This window comes from Rana temporaria, chromosome 1 (genome assembly GCF_905171775.1).
Source record: "Rana temporaria chromosome 1, aRanTem1.1, whole genome shotgun sequence".
Classification (NCBI taxonomy): domain Eukaryota; kingdom Metazoa; phylum Chordata; class Amphibia; order Anura; family Ranidae; genus Rana; species Rana temporaria.
This window is the reverse complement of record NC_053489.1, coordinates 335481993-335501365: the sequence shown is the minus strand read 5'-3', so window position 1 is coordinate 335501365 and position 19373 is coordinate 335481993. Positions and strand designations below refer to the sequence as shown.

Sequence of the window (19373 nt, the reverse complement as noted above, 5' to 3'; positions counted from 1 at the left end):
CATTGTAGCAACATTTACCAGTTCAATAAATGTGCATTATGCTTTTATTCAAAAAGCTGCACGTCTTGGAAGTGGGAGTAGTATTTGATATCTAGTATATCAGACTCTATACTTCCAGAATTGCTCACCTTTTAAACCATTTTCCACTCGCTAAGAAAGGCATGCATTTATCTGTCAGATTAAAAATACTGAAGCCGCTGTTGTCGACTAGTGTATGTACACCCCTTCGCTAAAATCTCATTAGCTTTGACATTTTAATAAAGCTTCAAAACTATTACATTTGTAGGTTTTTAAAATGATACCTGGTGGTTCTACCATGAAGGCCCTTGTGCAGAAAATTTCATGGCGAGAACAACCTGTGGGATTGATTTACTAAAACTGGAGTGTGCAAAGTCTGATACAGCTGTACGTGGTACTAAAGCCAGCTTGTTCAATCCTGGAAGCCGATTGCAGCTCTGCATAGAAACCAATCTGCTTCCAGGTTTTTTTCTATCAAAGCTTAAAGGGTCACTAAAGGAAAAACATTTTTTTTGCTGAAATGACTGTGTACAGGGTATAGAGAGATAAACGTTAACTGATTCCTTTTAAAAATGATTAAAAATAGATTAAATTCAATCATATAATGTACCTGCAGTTTCACTTTAGTTTTTAAACTGGGTTCATGTTTCTGTGAAGTAAAGAGACACACAGAACAAAAACACACACAAATCCAGGGCAGTGTTTTGTTTTTAAAATGAATCCAATTGGTTCTGGAGGAGTTTTAGACACACAGCTTGGACCACAGTGAAAAGCTGCCATGAGATTTTTCATAACGAGCCAGACAAGCAGGAAGTGTGGAGATCACAGCAGAATTACAGCAACTTCAAAGCAAAAACGAACAATGAGGACATGAAACCAGGACTGCAGTAAGTTAAAGGAAGCTATTTAGCTAAAAAAAAAAATATTCCTTTAGTGATCCTTTAATTGAACAAGCTGGCGTTAGAAGCCGATTGGCTACCATGTACAGCTGCACCAGATGTTGCACTCTCAAGTTCTAGTGAGGTCCAATTCACACCTATGCATTTTTACTGCTTTTTGCACTACAGTCAATTCAACATGGTTTTCTATGGAACATGTTCTGTAATGCAAAAAGCACGAAAAATGCATAGGTGTGAATCAGGCCTTATGCAATGCCAGGTATTGCATTCGCATTGGTATTGGATGGCCTGGGTGTTCAGACCCGTACGATCCAATTCCATCTGATTTCGATGTTCACACTGCATTCTGCAAACTGATTTTGGGGTGTGCACTTTATATTGACACCTACAGCGGTTTACAGAGAGCAATATGGACTGCCTGAAAGTCAGATGCAATGCGGGAGTCTGCACAGGAATCGCTGTGGTTCCTGCATCGCACCAGTGTGAACCTAGCCTTAATCAACCCCTGCAACAGGCAACTGTGCCCCTGTCATATGGCCTCCCAACGGAGCCTACACATGACTCTTTCAACCCACGTTACATTTGCAGGAAGGCATGAAGTGGCTGCAGGGAATCAGCATCACTAAGATGCAATAACGGATGAGAAAAGGTGAAAACAAGCGTTTTACTTTGGGGTAAGGATCTCGCGCCAAGAAATTATAATAATAAAGAAAAATTGTAGGAAAGCTGCTCCCCAGACAATTCAAATATGAATGTAAAATGTGGAAAAAGTGGATAGGGGGCGCTCCCTATCCACTTTTTCCACAAGTGTTTTACTTAACCACTTAAGGACCACTGCACAACGATATACATCGGCAAAATGGCACGGCTGGGCATGTTTGTATATATACGTCCCCTTTAAGAGCCCAGCCATGGGTCGCGAGCACGCCTTCGGCGGCAAGCTTGTGATCAGGTAAGAAGCTCCGTGAACACGCCCGCGGGACCCGATCGCCGCAGGTGTCCCGCGATCGGGTCACAGGAGCTGAAGAACGGGGAGAGGTGAGTGTAAACAAACCTTCCCCATTCTTCTCTGTGGCAATGTCAGTGATCGTCGTTCCCTGATATAGGGAACGACAATCACTGACGTCACACATCCAGCCCCGCCCCCTACAGTTAGAAACACACAAGGTCACACTTAACCCCTACACCGCCCCCTAGTGGTTAACCCCTTCACTGCCATTTTCACAGTAATCAGTGCATTTTTATAGCACTTTTCACTGTGAAAATGGTCCCAAAAATGTGTCAAAAGTGTCCGCCATGTCGCTGTCACATAAAAAAAAAAAAAAAAAAAAAAAAAGTTGGATCGCCGCCATTAGTAGTAAAAAAAAACCACAAGATTATTAATAAAAATGCCATAAAACTATTTTCCCAACGCTATAAATTTTGCACAAACCAAAATCAATAAACCCTTTTTGCAATTTTTTTAAACAAAAATAGGTAGAAGAATACGTATCGGGCTAAACTGAGTCAAAAAAAAAAAAAAAAAAAAAAAAAACATGATTATATATTTTTTGGGGATATTAAAAGCAAAAAGTAAAAAATATTGAATTTTTTTTCAAAATTGTCGCTCTGTTTTGTTTATAGCGCAAAAAATAAAAACCGCAGAGGTGATCAAATACCACCAAAAGAAAGCTCTATTTGTAGGGGGGGGAAAAAGCACGCCAATTTAGTTTGGGAGTCACGTCGCACGACCGCGCAATTGTCACCTTCAATGCATTTCAATGGGAAGGTGTGTTTTTTTTTTTTTTTTTTTAACTGACCAAAAAAACAGCAAGCAATCTTTTTAACACAACAGAAGTGCAACAAAGACATACATAGGAGCTCAAAAAGGAATGCATTTTTCTTGAGATTTTCTTGCGCTAAAAAGGTGCCGATAATGGCTGACAAATTCATATATATTTTATTAAACTGTAATTTTCGGTTAAGTGCATCCCGATTTTTCGGTTTCGGCAGCAAAATTTACATTCGGTGCACCTCTAGTGTCCACTGCATAACACTGCAGAGAACATTCTGGACTACAAAAAAAAAATGAAAAAAAATTACTGACAAGTCATGAGATTGTACTCCACCCCCTAAGGCAGTATGGCCTCAGTATTGACTGGGCCCCTTTAGTGATTAGAAGCCAATGGCTCCACCTTCTGGCTGCATAAAAAATAAAAATATTGCATCTTACTGCATATTTTTTAGTCCCGACCACAATAAAGCATATAAAATATTACAGGTAGATTAAAAAAAAAAATAGTGTGGTCTGACAAACACCAAAACAATATGAAGAGAATAGGGGAGTGGTACCGAGCACTGTACCACTTACATCTCCCCCAAAGTTCGAAGATAACAAAAATAACGGCCGGATTTAAATCTGCGTTAGGCATTCATGCAAGATGACATTTAACAAAACACACAGTCCAGCTTAAAGGAAATGTACAGATATCAAACCTTACTTACACAGGTTATGTTTTTTTCATATGCAGTGTCAGTATGTCGATCTCCCCCACTGAGCTATTGTGTTCTGACAGAGGGACTGCACCTCTGCAATAACACACTGATCAGTGGTCACAGCCATTGGCTGACAGGTATCTGCACCCCCCTCCCCCTGAAAGGTGTCAAAGGTGACACCAGAAGGCGGAGGATTCCGATCAGCGGGAGTTCCACTTTAGGGTGGAGCTCCGCTTTAAGTGGCCCTCACTATTCAATAGGTTGAGCACCCCTGGTGTAGGGAAACAACTCTAGTCCCTGCATGTAAGGGTAGCACCATAGAATGCTGGAAGAGAAAGGTACCCCCCCTGGAACAGGAAACCTGAGTCAGTGGTCATAGAACCAGCTTAAACTTAAACACAGGCAAAGAAAAACAAATAAAGAAGCTGTAAACTCAGCAAGTGATTCAATCAGATCCTGAAAGTGCTTAAAAAAATAAAAAAATAAAATAAAATAAAAAAAAGAGAAGGAGGGTTTATTATCACTTATATTACAAGCAATTTAGAATCTGTTTAAAGTGGTTGTAAACCCTTACAGACCACTTTTTGCTACAGGCAAGCCTATAATAAGGCTTACCTGTAGCTACCCCAGATATCGCCTAAACCTGCACGGTTTAGGAGATATCTCCCATATCAGCATATATCATCGGCACATGCGCACTAAAGCAGGGGTCTCCAAAGTACGGCCCGCGGGCCACATCCGGCCCGCTAGGACGTTTTGTCCGGCCCGCAGCTTCAGTCATCAGACTCACTGCAGGGACGGCTTGCTTTGCCTTCTGACAGGCATTGAAGGATTTCAGCGCAGACCTGCTGCACTTCCCAGCTCCTCCACCAGAGGTAGTTTAATTTTAGCTGTAACAGCTTGTCTGTGTAAAAGGGGCGGGAGCCGGGAAGTACAGCGTGTCTGCTCTAATGCCAGCTCTTCAGAAGCAGCACAGAACACGGTGATATACGGGGAAACTTGCAAACAGACAGTGATGGGGGAAAATACTGTGCTCGGGGGGAGAGAAGAGGCTGGGGACACAAGTATAGAGGGGGGACAAAACTGTGTGTGGTGGGAGATCTGATGGGGATGTGGTGGGGGCTCTGATGGGGATGTAGTGGGAGATCTGATGGGGATGTGGTGGGGGCTCTGATGGGGATGTGGTGGGAGATCTGATGGGGATGTGGGTGGGGGCTCTGATGGGGGATGTGGTGGGGGCTCTGATGGGGATGTGGTGGGGGCTCTGATGGGGATGTGGTGGGGGCTCTGATGGGGATGTGGTGGGAGATCTGATGGGGATGTGGTGGGGGCTCTGATGGGGATGTGGTGGGGGCTCTGATGGGGATGTGGTGGGGGCTCTGATGGGGATGTGGGTGGGGGCTCTGATGGGGATGTGGTGATGGCTCTGATGGGGATGTGGTGATGGCTCTGATGGGGATGTAGATGTGGTGATGGCTCTGATGGGGATGTGGTGGGGGCTCTGATGGGGATGTGGTGGGGGCTCTGATGGGGATGTGATGGGGGCTCTGATGGGGATGTGGTGGGGGCTCTGATGGGGATGTGGTGGGGGCTCTGATGGGGATGTGGTGATGCTCTGATGGGGATGTAGATGTGGTGGGGGCTCTGATGGGGATGTGGTGGGGGCTCTGATGGGGATGTGGTGGGGGCTCTGATGGGGATGTGGTGGGGGCTCTGATGGGGATGTGGTGGGGGCTCTGATGGGGATGTGGTGGGGGCTCTGATGGGGATGTGGTGGGGGCTCTGATGGGGATGTGGTGGGGGCTCTGATGGGGATGTGGTGGGGGCTCTGATGGGGATGTGGTGGGGGCTCTGATGGGGATGTGGTGGGGGCTCTGATGGGATGTGGTGGGGGCTCTGATGGGGATGTGGTGATGGCTCTGATGGGGATGTGGTGGGGGCTCTGATGGGGATGTGGTGGGGGCTCTGATGGGGATGTGGTGGGGGCTCTGATGGGGATGTGGTGGGGGCTCTGATGGGGATGTGGTGGGGGCTCTGATGGGGATGTGGTGGGGGCCTGATGGGATGTGGTGGGGCTCTGATGGGGATGTGGTGGGGCTCTGGTGGGATGTGGTGGGGGCTCTGATGGGGATGTGGTGGGGGCTCTGATGGGGATGTGGTGGGGGCTCTGATGGGATGTGGTGGGGGCTCTGATGGGGATGTGGTGGGGGCTCTGATGGGATGTGGTGGGGGCTCTGATGGGGATGTGGTGATGGCTCTGATGGGGATGTGGTGGGGGCTCTGATGGGGATGTGGTGGGGGCTCTGATGGGATGTGGTGGGGGCTCTGATGGGGATGTGGTGGGGCTTGATGGGATGTGGTGGGGCTCTGATGGGGATGTGGTGATGGCTCTGATGGGGATGTGGTGGGGGCTCTGATGGGGATGTGGTGATGGCTCTGATGGGGATGTGGTGATGGCTCTGATGGGGATGTGGTGGGGGCTCTGATGGGGATGTGGTGGGGGCTCTGATGGGGATGTGGTGGGGGCTCTGATGGGGATGTGGTGATGGCTCTGATGGGGATGTGGTGGGGGCTCTGATGGGGATGTGGTGGGGGCTCTGATGGGGATGTGGTGGGGGCTCTGATGGGGATGTGGTGGGGGCTCTGATGGGGATGTGGTGATGGCTCTGATGGGGATGTGGTGGGGGCTCTGATGGGGATGTGGTGGGGGCTCTGATGGGGATGTGGTGGGGGCTCTGATGGGGATGTGGTGGGGCTCTGATGGGGCTGATGTGGTGATGGCTCTGATGGGATGTAGATGTGGTGATGGCTCTGATGGGGATGTGGTGGGGGCTCTGATGGGGATGTGGTGGGGGCTCTGATGGGGATGTGGTGGGGGCTCTGATGGGGATGTGGTGGGGGCTCTGATGGGGATGTGGTGGGGGCTCTGATGGGGATGTGGTGGGGGCTCTGATGGGGATGTGGTGATGGCTCTGATAGGGATGTGGTGGGGGCTCTGGGGGGATGTATATGTGGAGGGGGCTCTGATGGGGAACACTGATGTAAGGCCTCATGCACACTTAATATTTGGCCCTAGTGCACGAGGCTCTGGCATTTAGGTGCGGGTGGAGGATACAGGTGCACCATCCAGTCCTGCTAATGGCAGCCTTTTTTTAAATTCTGCTCTATTTCATAGCTGAGGAGTAATTAATAATTTCTTCTTTTTTTCCGGCCCGCGAATATCTGTAAAATATACAATGTGGCCCTCGAAGTAAAAAGTTTGGAGACCCCTGCACTAAAGCAACGGCACGTTCGTGCTGTTGCTTCAGCTATTGTGCCGTTACTGGCAGCTTTCATGCACATGCGCGGGAGTGACGTCATAGCGACTTAGGGCAATCACAGTGCCGGAGCCCGAGATACCTGGAAGTAACTCCAGGAGCGATGTTGCCGGCCGGATCGGTGTACGGGGACTTCGATCGAAGGTGAGCATTTCATAACATAATGAGCTAGTATGCTATGCATAGTTCAGATCATGATGATCACGGCTTATCTCAGAGCATTGCCGGTTTAATAAGCTGACATAAGGAGCATCACAGCACATGACCGTTTTGTCACAAACGGACAGTTTAATAAACTGAAATCTAAAAATGTCACAGCTCTTCCACTGAAATATCTCCTTTCCAGAGTCACCAGCTCAGAGGTGGAGAACCTGGGAGAGAAGCTGGTGTGATAAGAGGAAGAGGGCTTATTTCTTCCTAATATCAGCACCAGTGGGTTAAAAATTAACAACAACACACACACACACACACACTAAATATATATATATATATATATATATATATATATATATATATATATATATATATTTTATACACACACACACGTACGTACGTACGTACGTACGTACGTACATACATACAGTTGTGGCCAAAAGTTTTGAGAATGACACAAATATTAGTTTTCACAAAGTTTGCTGCTAAACTGCTTTTAGATCTTTGTTTCAGTTGTTTCTGTGATGTAGTGAAATATAATTACACGCACTTCATACATTTCAAAGGCTTTTATCAACAATTACATGACATTTATGCAAAGAGTCAGTATTTGCAGTGTTGGCCCTTCTTTTTCAGGACCTCTGCAATTCGACTGGGCATGCTCTCAATCAACTTCTGGGCCAATTCCTGACTGATAGCAACCCATTCTTTCATAATCACTTCTTGGAGGTTGTCAGATTTAGTGGGTTTTTGTTTGTCCACCCGCCTCTTGAGGATTGACCACAAGTTCTCAATGGGATTAAGATCTGGGGAGTTTCCAGGCCATGGACCCAAAATGTCAACGTTTTGGTCCCCGAGCCACTTCGTTATCACTTTTGCCTTATGGCACGGTGCTCCATTGTGCTGGAAAATGCATTGTTCTTCACCAAACTGTTGTTGGATTGTTGGAAGAAGTTGCTGTTGGAGGGTGTTTTGGTACCATTCTTTATTCATGGCTGTGTTTTTGGACAAAATTGTGAGTGAGCCCACTCCCTTGGATGAGAAGCAACCCCACACATGAATGGTCTCAGGATGCTTTACTGTTGGCATGACACAGGACTGATGGTAGCGCTCACCTTTTCTTCTCCGGACAAGCCTTTTTCCTGATGCCCCAAACAATCGAAAAGAGGCTTCATCGGAGAATATGACTTTGCCCCAGTCCATTCACCATATTTTCTGCAGAAGATCAATCTGTCCCTGATGTTTTTTTTGGAGAGAAGTGGCTTCTTTGCTGCCCTTTCTTGACACCAGGCCATCTTCCAAAAGTCTTTGCCTCACTGTGCGTGCAGATGCGCTTACACCTGCCTGCTACCATTCCTGAGCAAGCTCTGCACTGGTGGCACTCCGATCCCGCAGCTGAATCCTCTTTAAGAGACGGTCCTGGCGCTTGCTGGACTTTCTTGGGCACCCTGAAGCCTTCACAAATGCAGTGGAAATTTTTTTATGGGATTAAGTTAATTTTAATGGCAAAGAGGAACTTTGCAATTGCAATTCGTCTGATCACTCTTCATAACATTCTGGAGTATATGCAGTTTGCCATCTCAAAAACTGAGGCAGCAGACTTTGTGAAAATTAGTATTTGTGTCATTCTCAAAACTTTTGGCCATGGCTGTACACACACACACACACACACACACACACACACACACACACACACACACACACACACACACACACACGAATATTTATATACATCACATGTCTCAAAACATGCAATTACATGTTCTTTTAAACTTTAGTTTCACTTTTTGAACTCGGCTGCACCGTAATCTCACGAGATTACAGGCAGCCCACCCACTTTTACACTGATATCGGCCGTTTTCAGAGGAAACACTTATCCTCTGTTCTCCCTCTGAAAACTGAAGTTCTCAGCTTATTAAACCAGCTGCAGAAAAGATAATTTTCCCCTGAACTGCCGAGAACTGAACTGAGAAAAAACTTCTCAGTTTATTAAACTGACACCTTAGAAGGGGTTGTAAAGGAAAACATTTTTCCCTTACCTCATCCTTTCATTTTGCTTTTAAATGTCCTTATTTCTTCTGAGAAATCCTCACTTCCTGTTCTTCTGTCTGTAAATACACACCGTAATGCGAGGCTTTCTTCTTGGTGTGGAGAAAGCCTCTTGAGGTGGGAGGGGGCGAGCAGGAGAGTCAGGACACCCACTAACACACAGCTCCTTTCTCTGCAAAGTAGAGAGTGTCCCGAATTGCCTGCTTGCCCCTCCCCCCTCAAGAGGCTTTCTCCACACTAGGGAGAAAGCCTCACATTACTGCAATATTTTTTACTATAATAAATATCCCCCAAAAATATATAAAAAAATCAATGTCCTCAGTTTAGGTCGTACGCATTCTTCTACCTATTTTTGGAAAGAAAAAAAAAATCGCAATAAGCGTTTATCGATTTTGACACCATTGTCATTTTCACAGCAAAAAAAAAAAAAAAAAAAAAAAATCTATAAAAATGCATTGTTTACTGTGAAAATGACAATTGCAGTTTGGGAGTTAACCCCTAGTGGTTATGTGTGACCTCATATGTTTTTCTAACTGTAGGGGGGTGGGGCTGGACGTGTGACGTCATTGATCGTGTTTCCCTATATTAGTTGCCACTGTGAAGAACGGGGAAGCTGTGTTTACACACAGCTCTCCCCGTTCTTCAGCTCCAGGAACCGATCGCAGGACTCTGGCGGCGATCGGGTCCGTGGGTCCCGCGGACACGGAGCTTCGGACCGGGCCGCGCGCCCGCGACTGGGCATTTAACAATGAAGTACAGGTACGTGCCCAGCCGTGCCATTCTGCCGACGTATATCGGCGTTAGGCGGTCCTTAACCACTTAAGGACCACCTCCTGCAGATATACGTCGGCAGAATGGCACGGCTGGGCACAAGCACGTACCTGTACGTCCTCTTTAAGTGCCCAGCCGTGGGTCGCGCACCCGCGACCGGGTCTGAAGCTCCGCGATCGGTCCCCGGAGCTGAAGAACGGGGAGAGCTGTGTGTAAACACAGCTTCCCCGTTCTTCACAGTGGCAGCTTCATTGATCGTGTGTTCCCTTATTGCAAATGGATGGCACGCCAACCGCTGGTACCAGACAGATGTTCTGTCATGCCACACACGCACCATGCTCCAGGTCCCAGGCGATCGCCTGTCCAATCGGATGGCGCAGCACCACTCGCGCAGTGGGAGCCCAGCCAAAAGCCGTCATGGCCAGGTGCCCACACTTAGAATGAAGACGCCGGCCGTAGGGGGGAGAGGAGCGGAGCCCCGGCCGGTGCATCGCTGGAACGTGGAGCAGGTGAGTGTAGGTTTATTAAAAGCCAGCAGCTACACTTTTTGTAGCGGCTGACTTTAAATAAACATTAAAAATTACTGGAACACCCCTTTAAGGGGACAGCCTTGCCACAAACCACCAATGTTAAAGCGGAGTTCCACCCAAAAGTGGAACTTCTGCTTAATCCACTCCTCGCCACTGTAAGGGGACATTCTTCCCACTGACCAAATGTAGGGAGACATCCTCTTCAAACTAACCACCAATGTAAGGGGACATTTTTATCCAGACCACCAATGTAAGGGGACATTCTTCTTAGTGACCAGGAACCCAATAAATTCATTTTAACAGGAGTCACCAGAGAACTGAAAAATGAATGGGTCCCTCTAAAAGTGAAAGGTTCGGAAGGGCTGGCCCAGACTAGTGAATTTTCGGTCACAGTGTATGAATGGGCAAGCTAGACAATGAACAAGAAAGACAGGAAAAGTCGAGATGCCTTTGAACTTCAATGCTAGAAAATATGATTTTCTAAGAATATTGTGGCAAGCGAAGAAAACGAGAATGGATCCCTGAACAAATGAAGGCCAGATTTACAGACTATGAATCAGAAGAGAATTATTGTGAAGAAAAGTTGAAGGGGAAAGAAAGAGCAAAGCAGCAATGACGTAGCTGGATTTAGACATGGAAGACGTGTAAACACCGTCTCAAAGACTGAATGAAGTTCCAATTAAAAGACAGAACCCTCTCCATGGGGTTGTCAGGAGTCACCATTGACATTTAAAACACCAATGGGGATTTTGTATATAGGGAATACATTTCAGCAGCAATATACATGCATGTTGGCCATTTCTTCGTTTTTTTGTGTAAAAAAAAAAAAAAACATTTAAAATTTAGGTCATGCAAATATGTCCTTCATAAATATATATATATATATATATTTAGGTTGGGATATGACAAGTCAGGTGATTATCATATGGCGGCCCTTTTTAGAGAAAGACGTAGATGGGTGAGGAGATGAGATATCACCCAGTTGAGGAGGAGATGATAAAATCATATAGCACTGTTCGTTTCCTCAGATGGGGACATTTCTTACAAACTCCTATCAGGAAAGAAGGAACAGCCGCCGATGCCGAGCCCTCTCAGAGAAGCTGCCACCTTCCACACACACGCAAGACAAAAGAGACGCGGAGAAGTGGAGGGAAGCCGGACACAGGACTGCTCAGTCACAGACGAAATGCCCGGCCACCCCCGCTCTATACACACACACACACACAAAACGGGGCAAGATGGAGGGGGAAGGCGGGCACTGCAGTTGTCACCAGAGGAGGAGAGCACCGACAGCTCGACATATTCAACATGGAGCACGGTGAGTGAGGAGGAAGACGAGGACAACATGGCGATGTCTCCTCCTCTGACATTGCCAGGCTGAGGGACGTCGAATACAACACGCCAGGCCGGCTAACGCTGCGTGTACCTGGGCGGGGGCACATTAACCCCATTAATACGGTTATTGTATTTATTTATTACTATGTAGATCTCTATATGTCTGTATGCGTGATTAGGACGCCACATTCTCCTCCCACTCTGCTGCTTAGCGCTTTCCCGCCCGACAAGGAAGAAGAGAAGGAGGAGGGGTAACATGTCTCCATATACACGTTCTCTATTACAGAACACGCACTTTATACATTGTCTGTACAGTGCTGGACACACGTCTACACCCTGTACGGTCACCTCAGCCAACCACACATACATACAGGGGACCAACTCACATTACAGGGGCCATACTGGGTGGCTTGTATAGATGGTCTATACGGTATAACCGGTGGCCATACTAGGTGACTAATGCAGGGCGCCTGTGGGGGGAAAAGAGACCACATTGGGTGACAGAAGGTCTATGAAAATGGGGGCCACACAGTTTCAAACACAGGATGCCCTTGGGGGGGGGCAAACCAAGTGCCATACAAGGGCCATGCTGGGTGAACATCTGGGGGCAACACTGGGTGACTTATGTAGGTCTATATAACTGGGGGCCATACTGTGCCACATATAGAAGGTCTAGATAACTGGGGGACATACTAGTTGACTAACGCAGGACGCCTGTGGGGGGGGGGGGGGCCACACTGGGTGACATAGGACTATAAAAATGGGGGCCACAGAGTTTCAAACACAGAATTGGGGGGGAGGGGGTACACACAAAGTTCCATGCTGGGTGACATATATATGGTCTATATAACTGGGGGCCATACTGGGTGACTTGTATGGAAGGTCTATATAGCTGGGGGCCATACTGGGTTTCAAACACAGGACATCTGTGGGGACAAAAGGGGCTACACTGGTAACTTCTATAGTGGGGCTATATAATCGGGTGTAAAACACAGGACGTCTGTGGGGAAAAAGAGGGCCACACTGGGTGACTTCTATAGAAGGTCTATGAAAACAAGGGCCACACAGTGTCAACCACAGGCCATCTGTGGGGGGGGGGGGGGGGGGGAAGGAGGCCACACTGGGTGACTTCTATAGAAGGTCTATGAAAACCGGAGCCACACAGTGTCAACCACCGGCCATCTGGGGGGGGGGATAAGGGGCCACGCTAAGTCCAATACATTTAGGGGATACACTGCATGACATATAGTTCTATAGAACTGGGGGCCATACTGGGTGACTTGTATAAAAGGTCTATATAACCAGGATGCCTGTGGGGGGGCGCTGGATAACTTACATAGAAGGTCTATGATAATGGGGACCACACAGTTTCAAACACAGGATGTCTGTGGGGGGGGGGGGCATACCAAGTTCTATACGGGGGCCACACAGAAGGTGTAGATAACTGGGGGCCACATTGGGTGACATATAGAAGGTCTGGATAACTGGTGGCCATACTGGGTGACATATAGAGGGTCTAGATAACTGGGGGCTATGAAAACGGAATCCACAATAGGTGTCAAACAAGCCGTCTATTTTGGGACACATACATGGCCACACTGGGTTACTTATATAGAAGGTCTATGGAAATGGGCCACACTGGGTGTCAAACACAAGAGGTCTGTGGGGGGGGGAAGGGGCCACACTTCTATAGAAGGTCCATGAAAACAGGGGCCACACTGGGTGTCAAACAGGCCATTGGGGGGGGCACGCCAAGTACATATAGGGGCCACACTGCACGACTTATAAAGAAGGTGTATGAAAACTGGGGCCATACACAGGACAACTGTGGAAAATGGGGCCACACTGGGTGACTTCTATAGAAGGTCTATGAAAACAGGCCACACTGTGTGTCATAAAAAAAGCTGGAAACGGGCACAACTGGGTACCATACATTTAGGGGCCACACGTTGCTGTTTGAAAACAAGGGGCATAACTGGGTGTCATACATAAGCTGCCTGGAAACAGGGGCCACACTAGATGCTATAAATAGGATATCTATGGAAACAGGGGCCACACACATTACATTTATGAAAGCGGGTCACTAGGTGTCATACATGGAAGGATCACAGAGGGTGGGTCCCCACACAATGGCATCGTCCTCTCCCCTCAGACGCATCTATTATATGGAGATATGATTAGACAGTACACAGAAGCCACATGCCCCCTTTACAGCAAGTCATGAAAGGGCCCCCAGTGCACTTTCATTCAAATCCTCTACAGACAGGCAATACAATAACCTACTCCCATGGTGTAGGATAGGCAGTGAGCACCAATGGGAAGTGTGTACAAAAAGCAGGTTAGTAATGGCGGAATGAGTGTCCTGTAAAGCTTGCAATCTAATATGGAGGCAGGAAATGACAAGGAGATGCGAGTGATATATAGAGTGAGAGCACACACACCACATGCCTGGACTGTCCTAAATACTTCACACTCTAAACTTCCCAGCACACTTCAGCCTGAGCCAGCACACGGCACTGACTCCTTTATTATCAGCACAGGAGACTTCTCATTACACTAAGAGGGAAATAGCAGCTCCGTAGGTGGAGATCAGTCCCTCCCCAACACTCAGCATGGTGGAAGGCAGACCTCTGACCAGCACAGCGATCAGGTACAAGTCTGAAAACATGGCTCCCAGCATGGGGACTGAGCAAGAAATCACACACACACAGGGACCTGTACAAAGCCACCCTTCCTTCCTCGTTCATCTCATTCACCACACCGCCATCCCTTCCTCCTACTCACACCATCATCCAACAAACATCCCAGCGATCGATAAAAAACAACACAAAGTTTACTAGGAACTTCGGTAGCTCAATGCTGTGTGTGTGTCACGATCACACATCAATCCTGATCTAGTCTTTCCATGACATGACGTCTATACACACACACACAGCAGATCGGCTGGAGAGGGAGGTCACAGCAGCGATCAGCAAAGATGAAATAAATAAATAAGGCGAGCCCATGTGCTCTCCAAGTCTAAACACAAAGTGATCAATGGAGGAGGAGGATGATGATAAGAATGTGAGCGGTGCCCATCATCATTCTCCTCCTAGTGTAGCGTACAATGTGAATGCAATGATCAGATCTTACATCAGACGGCGTCCTGTTCCTCAGCTCCAGGTGAATTCTCTTTTTCATGTCCATGTCGTTCCTCCTCACCAGTCGCTGTGTCTACAGATCTGGGATAGAGCGAGCTCTCTCTTTTTTCTCCTCTAGGTGATCTAAGCGAGAAATAAAAGTTTGGCAGGGTGGGGGTGGGAGGGCTGCACACTGCTCCGCTTGTAAAAAAAAAAAAAAAGAGCAGCAGCCCGAGGTGTGGAGGGAGAGAAGAGCGTAAGCGCCTCTGTTGTATAGGAAACGTGTGGAAGCCGCTGACACCAAACGCCAAGTTACTCACAAGAGCGAGGAGGAGAAACCATGGAGGGAAAAAAAAAGAGCACAGAAATATAAAATAAAAAAAAGACGCGGACACTGCCCCTGCTGGTTGCAGGACGTAATGGCAGCTCCAGCCAGCAAATGCTGCAGCAGAAAAAAAAAAAAGGGACGGAGCGGAAAAAAAGGTTTGCCTGAGAAAGCTTGTGTTACACGGCAGTTAGCTGACACATCCAAGCCTTGCATTTCTTTTACCTTGCTACGACAGTTTTTTTTTCTACGCTGAGGTGCAAGACAGGGTTTTAGGCTGCTAATGGTGTTGCATATTCAAAAACAACAACATGCTCTTGAAGAGTGAAGACAAGAAAGGAGTGGCTCAGCTAAAGTGCACAGCTTTGTTTTAGTAGGAGTTAGGTCATCATATAAAGGTACATAGGGGTCATTCACTAAGACCCCTTTGACATTGGGGAGCTTTTCAGGCATATTAGCAATAAAAATAGCACCTGAAAGCACCTCTCAGTGTGAAAGCCCAAGTGCACTGGAACTATGCACTTGCAGCACGGGGAAAAAAAAGTCCTGCAAGTAGAATCTTTGGCGTTAGCGGGAAAGCGCTGCTAGTTTTAGCGTCGCTTTACCACTGTTATAACAGCACTTTTTTGGCTGCTAGCTCGGCACTTTTAACCCCCGCTAGCGGCCGAAGAAAGTGTTAATAGCGCCGCGCCATCGGCCAAAAGTGCCGTTATAACAGCGGTAAACTAGTGGCGATTTACCGCTAACGACCGCACCGCCCCAGTGTGAAAGGGGTCTAATAGTTAAATAATGGCTAATGGCATGCAGTAACAATTGTGCAAGTTCACTAAGAATTTTGAGTTAAATACCGAATGCGGTATTTGTTCAATTTAGCGGTAATTACCACATTAGTTAATGCGGTAATTGGCCACATCCTTAATCGATGACTCATCAGCAGGTTCCCTGCTGACAGCTGAATGTAAAAAAAAAGCAGACAATTAAAAAATGTAAAAAAACAAACAATAAAAACAGCGTAGGGCCCCCCAATACATACCAGGCCCTTTGGGTCTTGTATACATTTTAAGGGGAACCCCACGCCAAAATTTAAGAAAACAATGGTGTGGGTTCCCCCCCTCAGAATCCATACCAGACCCTTATCCGAGCATGCAGTGTGGCAGGTCAGGAAAGTGACAGGGGACAGCGAACGCCCCCTTCCTGAACCATACCAGGACACATGCCCTCAACATGGGGGATTGGGTGCTTTGGAGCAGGGGAGCTCTGTTCTCCCCACCCCAAAGCACCTTGTCCCCATATGGCTGGTGGTTGTGGGGGTCTGTGGGCAGGGGGATTATCATGTGAATGAGTGTCAGGTACATAGTACCCCTACCCATTCACACAAAAAGTCATAAAAAAAAAAACAGTTTTTGACAATTCCTTTAATAAAAAATTGTGTCCTTGATGTAAATCCCTTGTCAATCACATCGCCCTCCGGAGCCCCCAAAAAAAGATACTTCAATCATCAATGAAGGCTAGGTGCCTACTGCAGGCTCCACCGTCTGACATGTCTTATATAGGTATTGGGTGGGGCAAACTAGCTATGTCAGCTGGTGGTCCTGCCCCCTTGTGATGTCACAAACTGGTGCATGCTGTGTTGGTGACGTCACAAGGGGTGGGACCACCGGGTGATTTGGACCTTTATCTGCGGGTATCTATGGTCAGGTGCATGCTTTGGCCAATCATCATATAGCAATGCACTGCGATCTTACAGTGCATCATGGGGCATTCCGCTGCGCTCAAATTTCCTGTGAATACCCCATATGTTTGGTTAGTTTTAGAACACCCGTTTATCTCGTTCTGCAGGGCTGCTGTAATCTGTTCCGGCTGCTGGGCATGGTGATGGCTGGCTCAGGAGCCTGGAGGAGCCCCAGGAAGCCACGCTGACCAGCGTGAAACGCATTGTGGAAGTGACGTCACCGGAAGGAAAGAATGTCAGACAAGAGGGTAAACAAGGCAGGCTACGCGCTCTGAGCCTTTGGCTCATTCTACAGGCCTGTTATCTCCTACCCTTTCTGCCTTTAGGCGATCCCTAAAAACTCATTTAGGTGTCCGTTTAATAAACTGTGAAGTTTTTTCTCCATTCAGTTCACAGCAGTTCACGGCAGTTCTCAGGAGGAGAATTATCTCCTCTGCAGCCGGTTTAATAAACTGAGAACTTCAGTTCTCAGATGGTGAACAGAGGTGAAGTTTTTTCTCTGAAAACAGCCGAGATCTGTGTAAAAGTGGGTGGACTGCCTGTAATCTCGTGAGATATTGTGAGATTATGGTGCAGCCGAATTCAAACAGTGAAACTAACGTTTAAAAGAACATGTAATTAATGTTTTCAGACATGTGATAACATTTATATATATATATATATATATATATATATATAAAATTACATATATATATATATATATATATATATACTGTATGTATGTGTGTGTATATATATATATATATATATATATACACATATATATATATATATATATATATATATACACATATATATATACCGTATTTATCAGCCTATTGTGCGCACCCGCGTATAGCGCGCACCCCTACTCTGGACGTGAAATTCCTGAATTTTATTTATTTTTTATTACTTACAGTTTTGGTGTCTTGCCTGGCGTCCATCGGCGGCCTTGTCCGGTCTGGCGTCCGTCTGCGACCTTCGTGGTGTCCTCCCCGCTGCTCCTGCGCTGTCTCTGAGCCGATCCCTGCTTCCCGCGCTGTGTTTGAACGCCGCCGCCGCCGACATATACCGAGCGCAGTACACTCGGGCACGCTCGGCTCCTCTCGCATAACCTAGAAGGGAGCCGAGCCTGGCCGACTGTACCCGAGTATACTGCGCTCGGTATATGTCTGCGGCAGCGGTCAAACACAGCGCGGGAAGCAGGGATCGGCGGCAAAGTTCAAACACAGTGCGGGAAGAAAGTATCGGCGTATATCGCGCACCCACAATTTTGCCCTGATTTTAAAGGGAAAAAAAGTGCGCGTATACGCCGATAAATACGGTATATGTGTGTGTGTGTGTATATATATATATATATATATATATGTATATATATATATATATATATATATATATATATATATATATATATATATACACACACACACACGTGTTATATAGATACTGTATGTGTATGTATATATATATATATATATATATATATACATATACACACACACACACATATACACACACACACATACACGTATATTGTTGTTAATATTCATTTTTAACCCACTGGTGTTGAAATTAGGAAGAAATAAGCCTTCTTCCTCTTATCACACCAGCTTCTCTCCCAGATTCTCCACCTCTGAGCTGGTGAATCTGGAAGGGAGATATTTCAGGTGAAGAGCTGTGAAATCTTCAGATCACGGTTTATTAAACTGGCCGTTTGTGACAAAATATCCATGTGATGTGATGTGAAGTGAAGAATGTGTTCTCTGCTCCTTATCACAGTTTATTAAACCGGCAATGCTCTGTGATAAGCAGTGATCAGCCGTGATCATCATGATCTCCGCTTATCACGGTTTATTAAACGTACACCTTATTTAGAGAAATCTACCATGTCTCCACCTAAAAACTTTATGTTGACCACCACCATCAGCCCATCAATCACAGCTATTACCCTTTTAGATTGTTAGCTCCACAAGCAGGGCCCTCTTAATCCTTCTTTATCAAACTATACTGTCTTCCTTTATATTGTAGAGTGCTGCACAAACTGTTGGCACTATATAAATCCTGTATAATAATAATTCCTACAAAATTGTCTCTTTGCATGGAGGAGCTCAGCTATGAGGATAGATGGGAAGGCCGGCCGTAGGCTGGCCTGAGTTTGTAGGAGGAGTCGGGGGTATTTAAACCCACCCTCCTCCTCCTTTCACGGCCGGACCTTCGTTTGTTCAGGGTGCTGGTCGCTAGCGTTATGGTCGCGTAGCGTGACGTCATCCCCAAGCGACTCACCGGCTCCACGTGGAAGAGAAGGCTCTCTGCCCAAAACGAAAGCCTCCTCAGTCTGCTCCGCCTCCTCGCTCGGCTCCGCTCAACGGTCCGTGGCAGGCCATTCGGTACACCTCCAGTGGCGTCTCCAGCTTTCATATTTAGGGGGGGAACAGGGACAAAAGTAGCGAGGCCAACTATAAAATGCAATTATATATATATATATATCCTGGGGCCCTTTACTACGTTCCCACTATGGGCCCTTTCACATGTTCTGCAGTGAGCTCCCTTCCTACTATACTTCGGCCCCCCAGTGGCAGAAAACAAGAGATATATGTCACCAGCACACCAAGAAAATATAAGGGTCCAAAGCAGTGGGAGAACTATCATTGTTGCAAAGGTTGTCTTGCCA

General features: G+C 46.8%; 1 protein-coding gene across 1 annotated transcript in view; it reads right to left on the bottom strand.

Annotated features, from left to right (window-relative positions):
- Window positions 1-15009, bottom strand: part of ANP32B (acidic nuclear phosphoprotein 32 family member B) — a 72917-nt gene extending 57908 nt beyond the window's left edge. The window contains exon 1 of the mRNA XM_040361131.1: window positions 14680-15009. Coding sequence (XP_040217065.1) covers window positions 14680-14733 — 54 coding nt within the window. The 5' untranslated portion in view covers window positions 14734-15009. The remainder of the gene's footprint in view (window positions 1-14679) is intronic.
- Between the last annotated feature and the right edge of the window lie 4364 nt (window positions 15010-19373).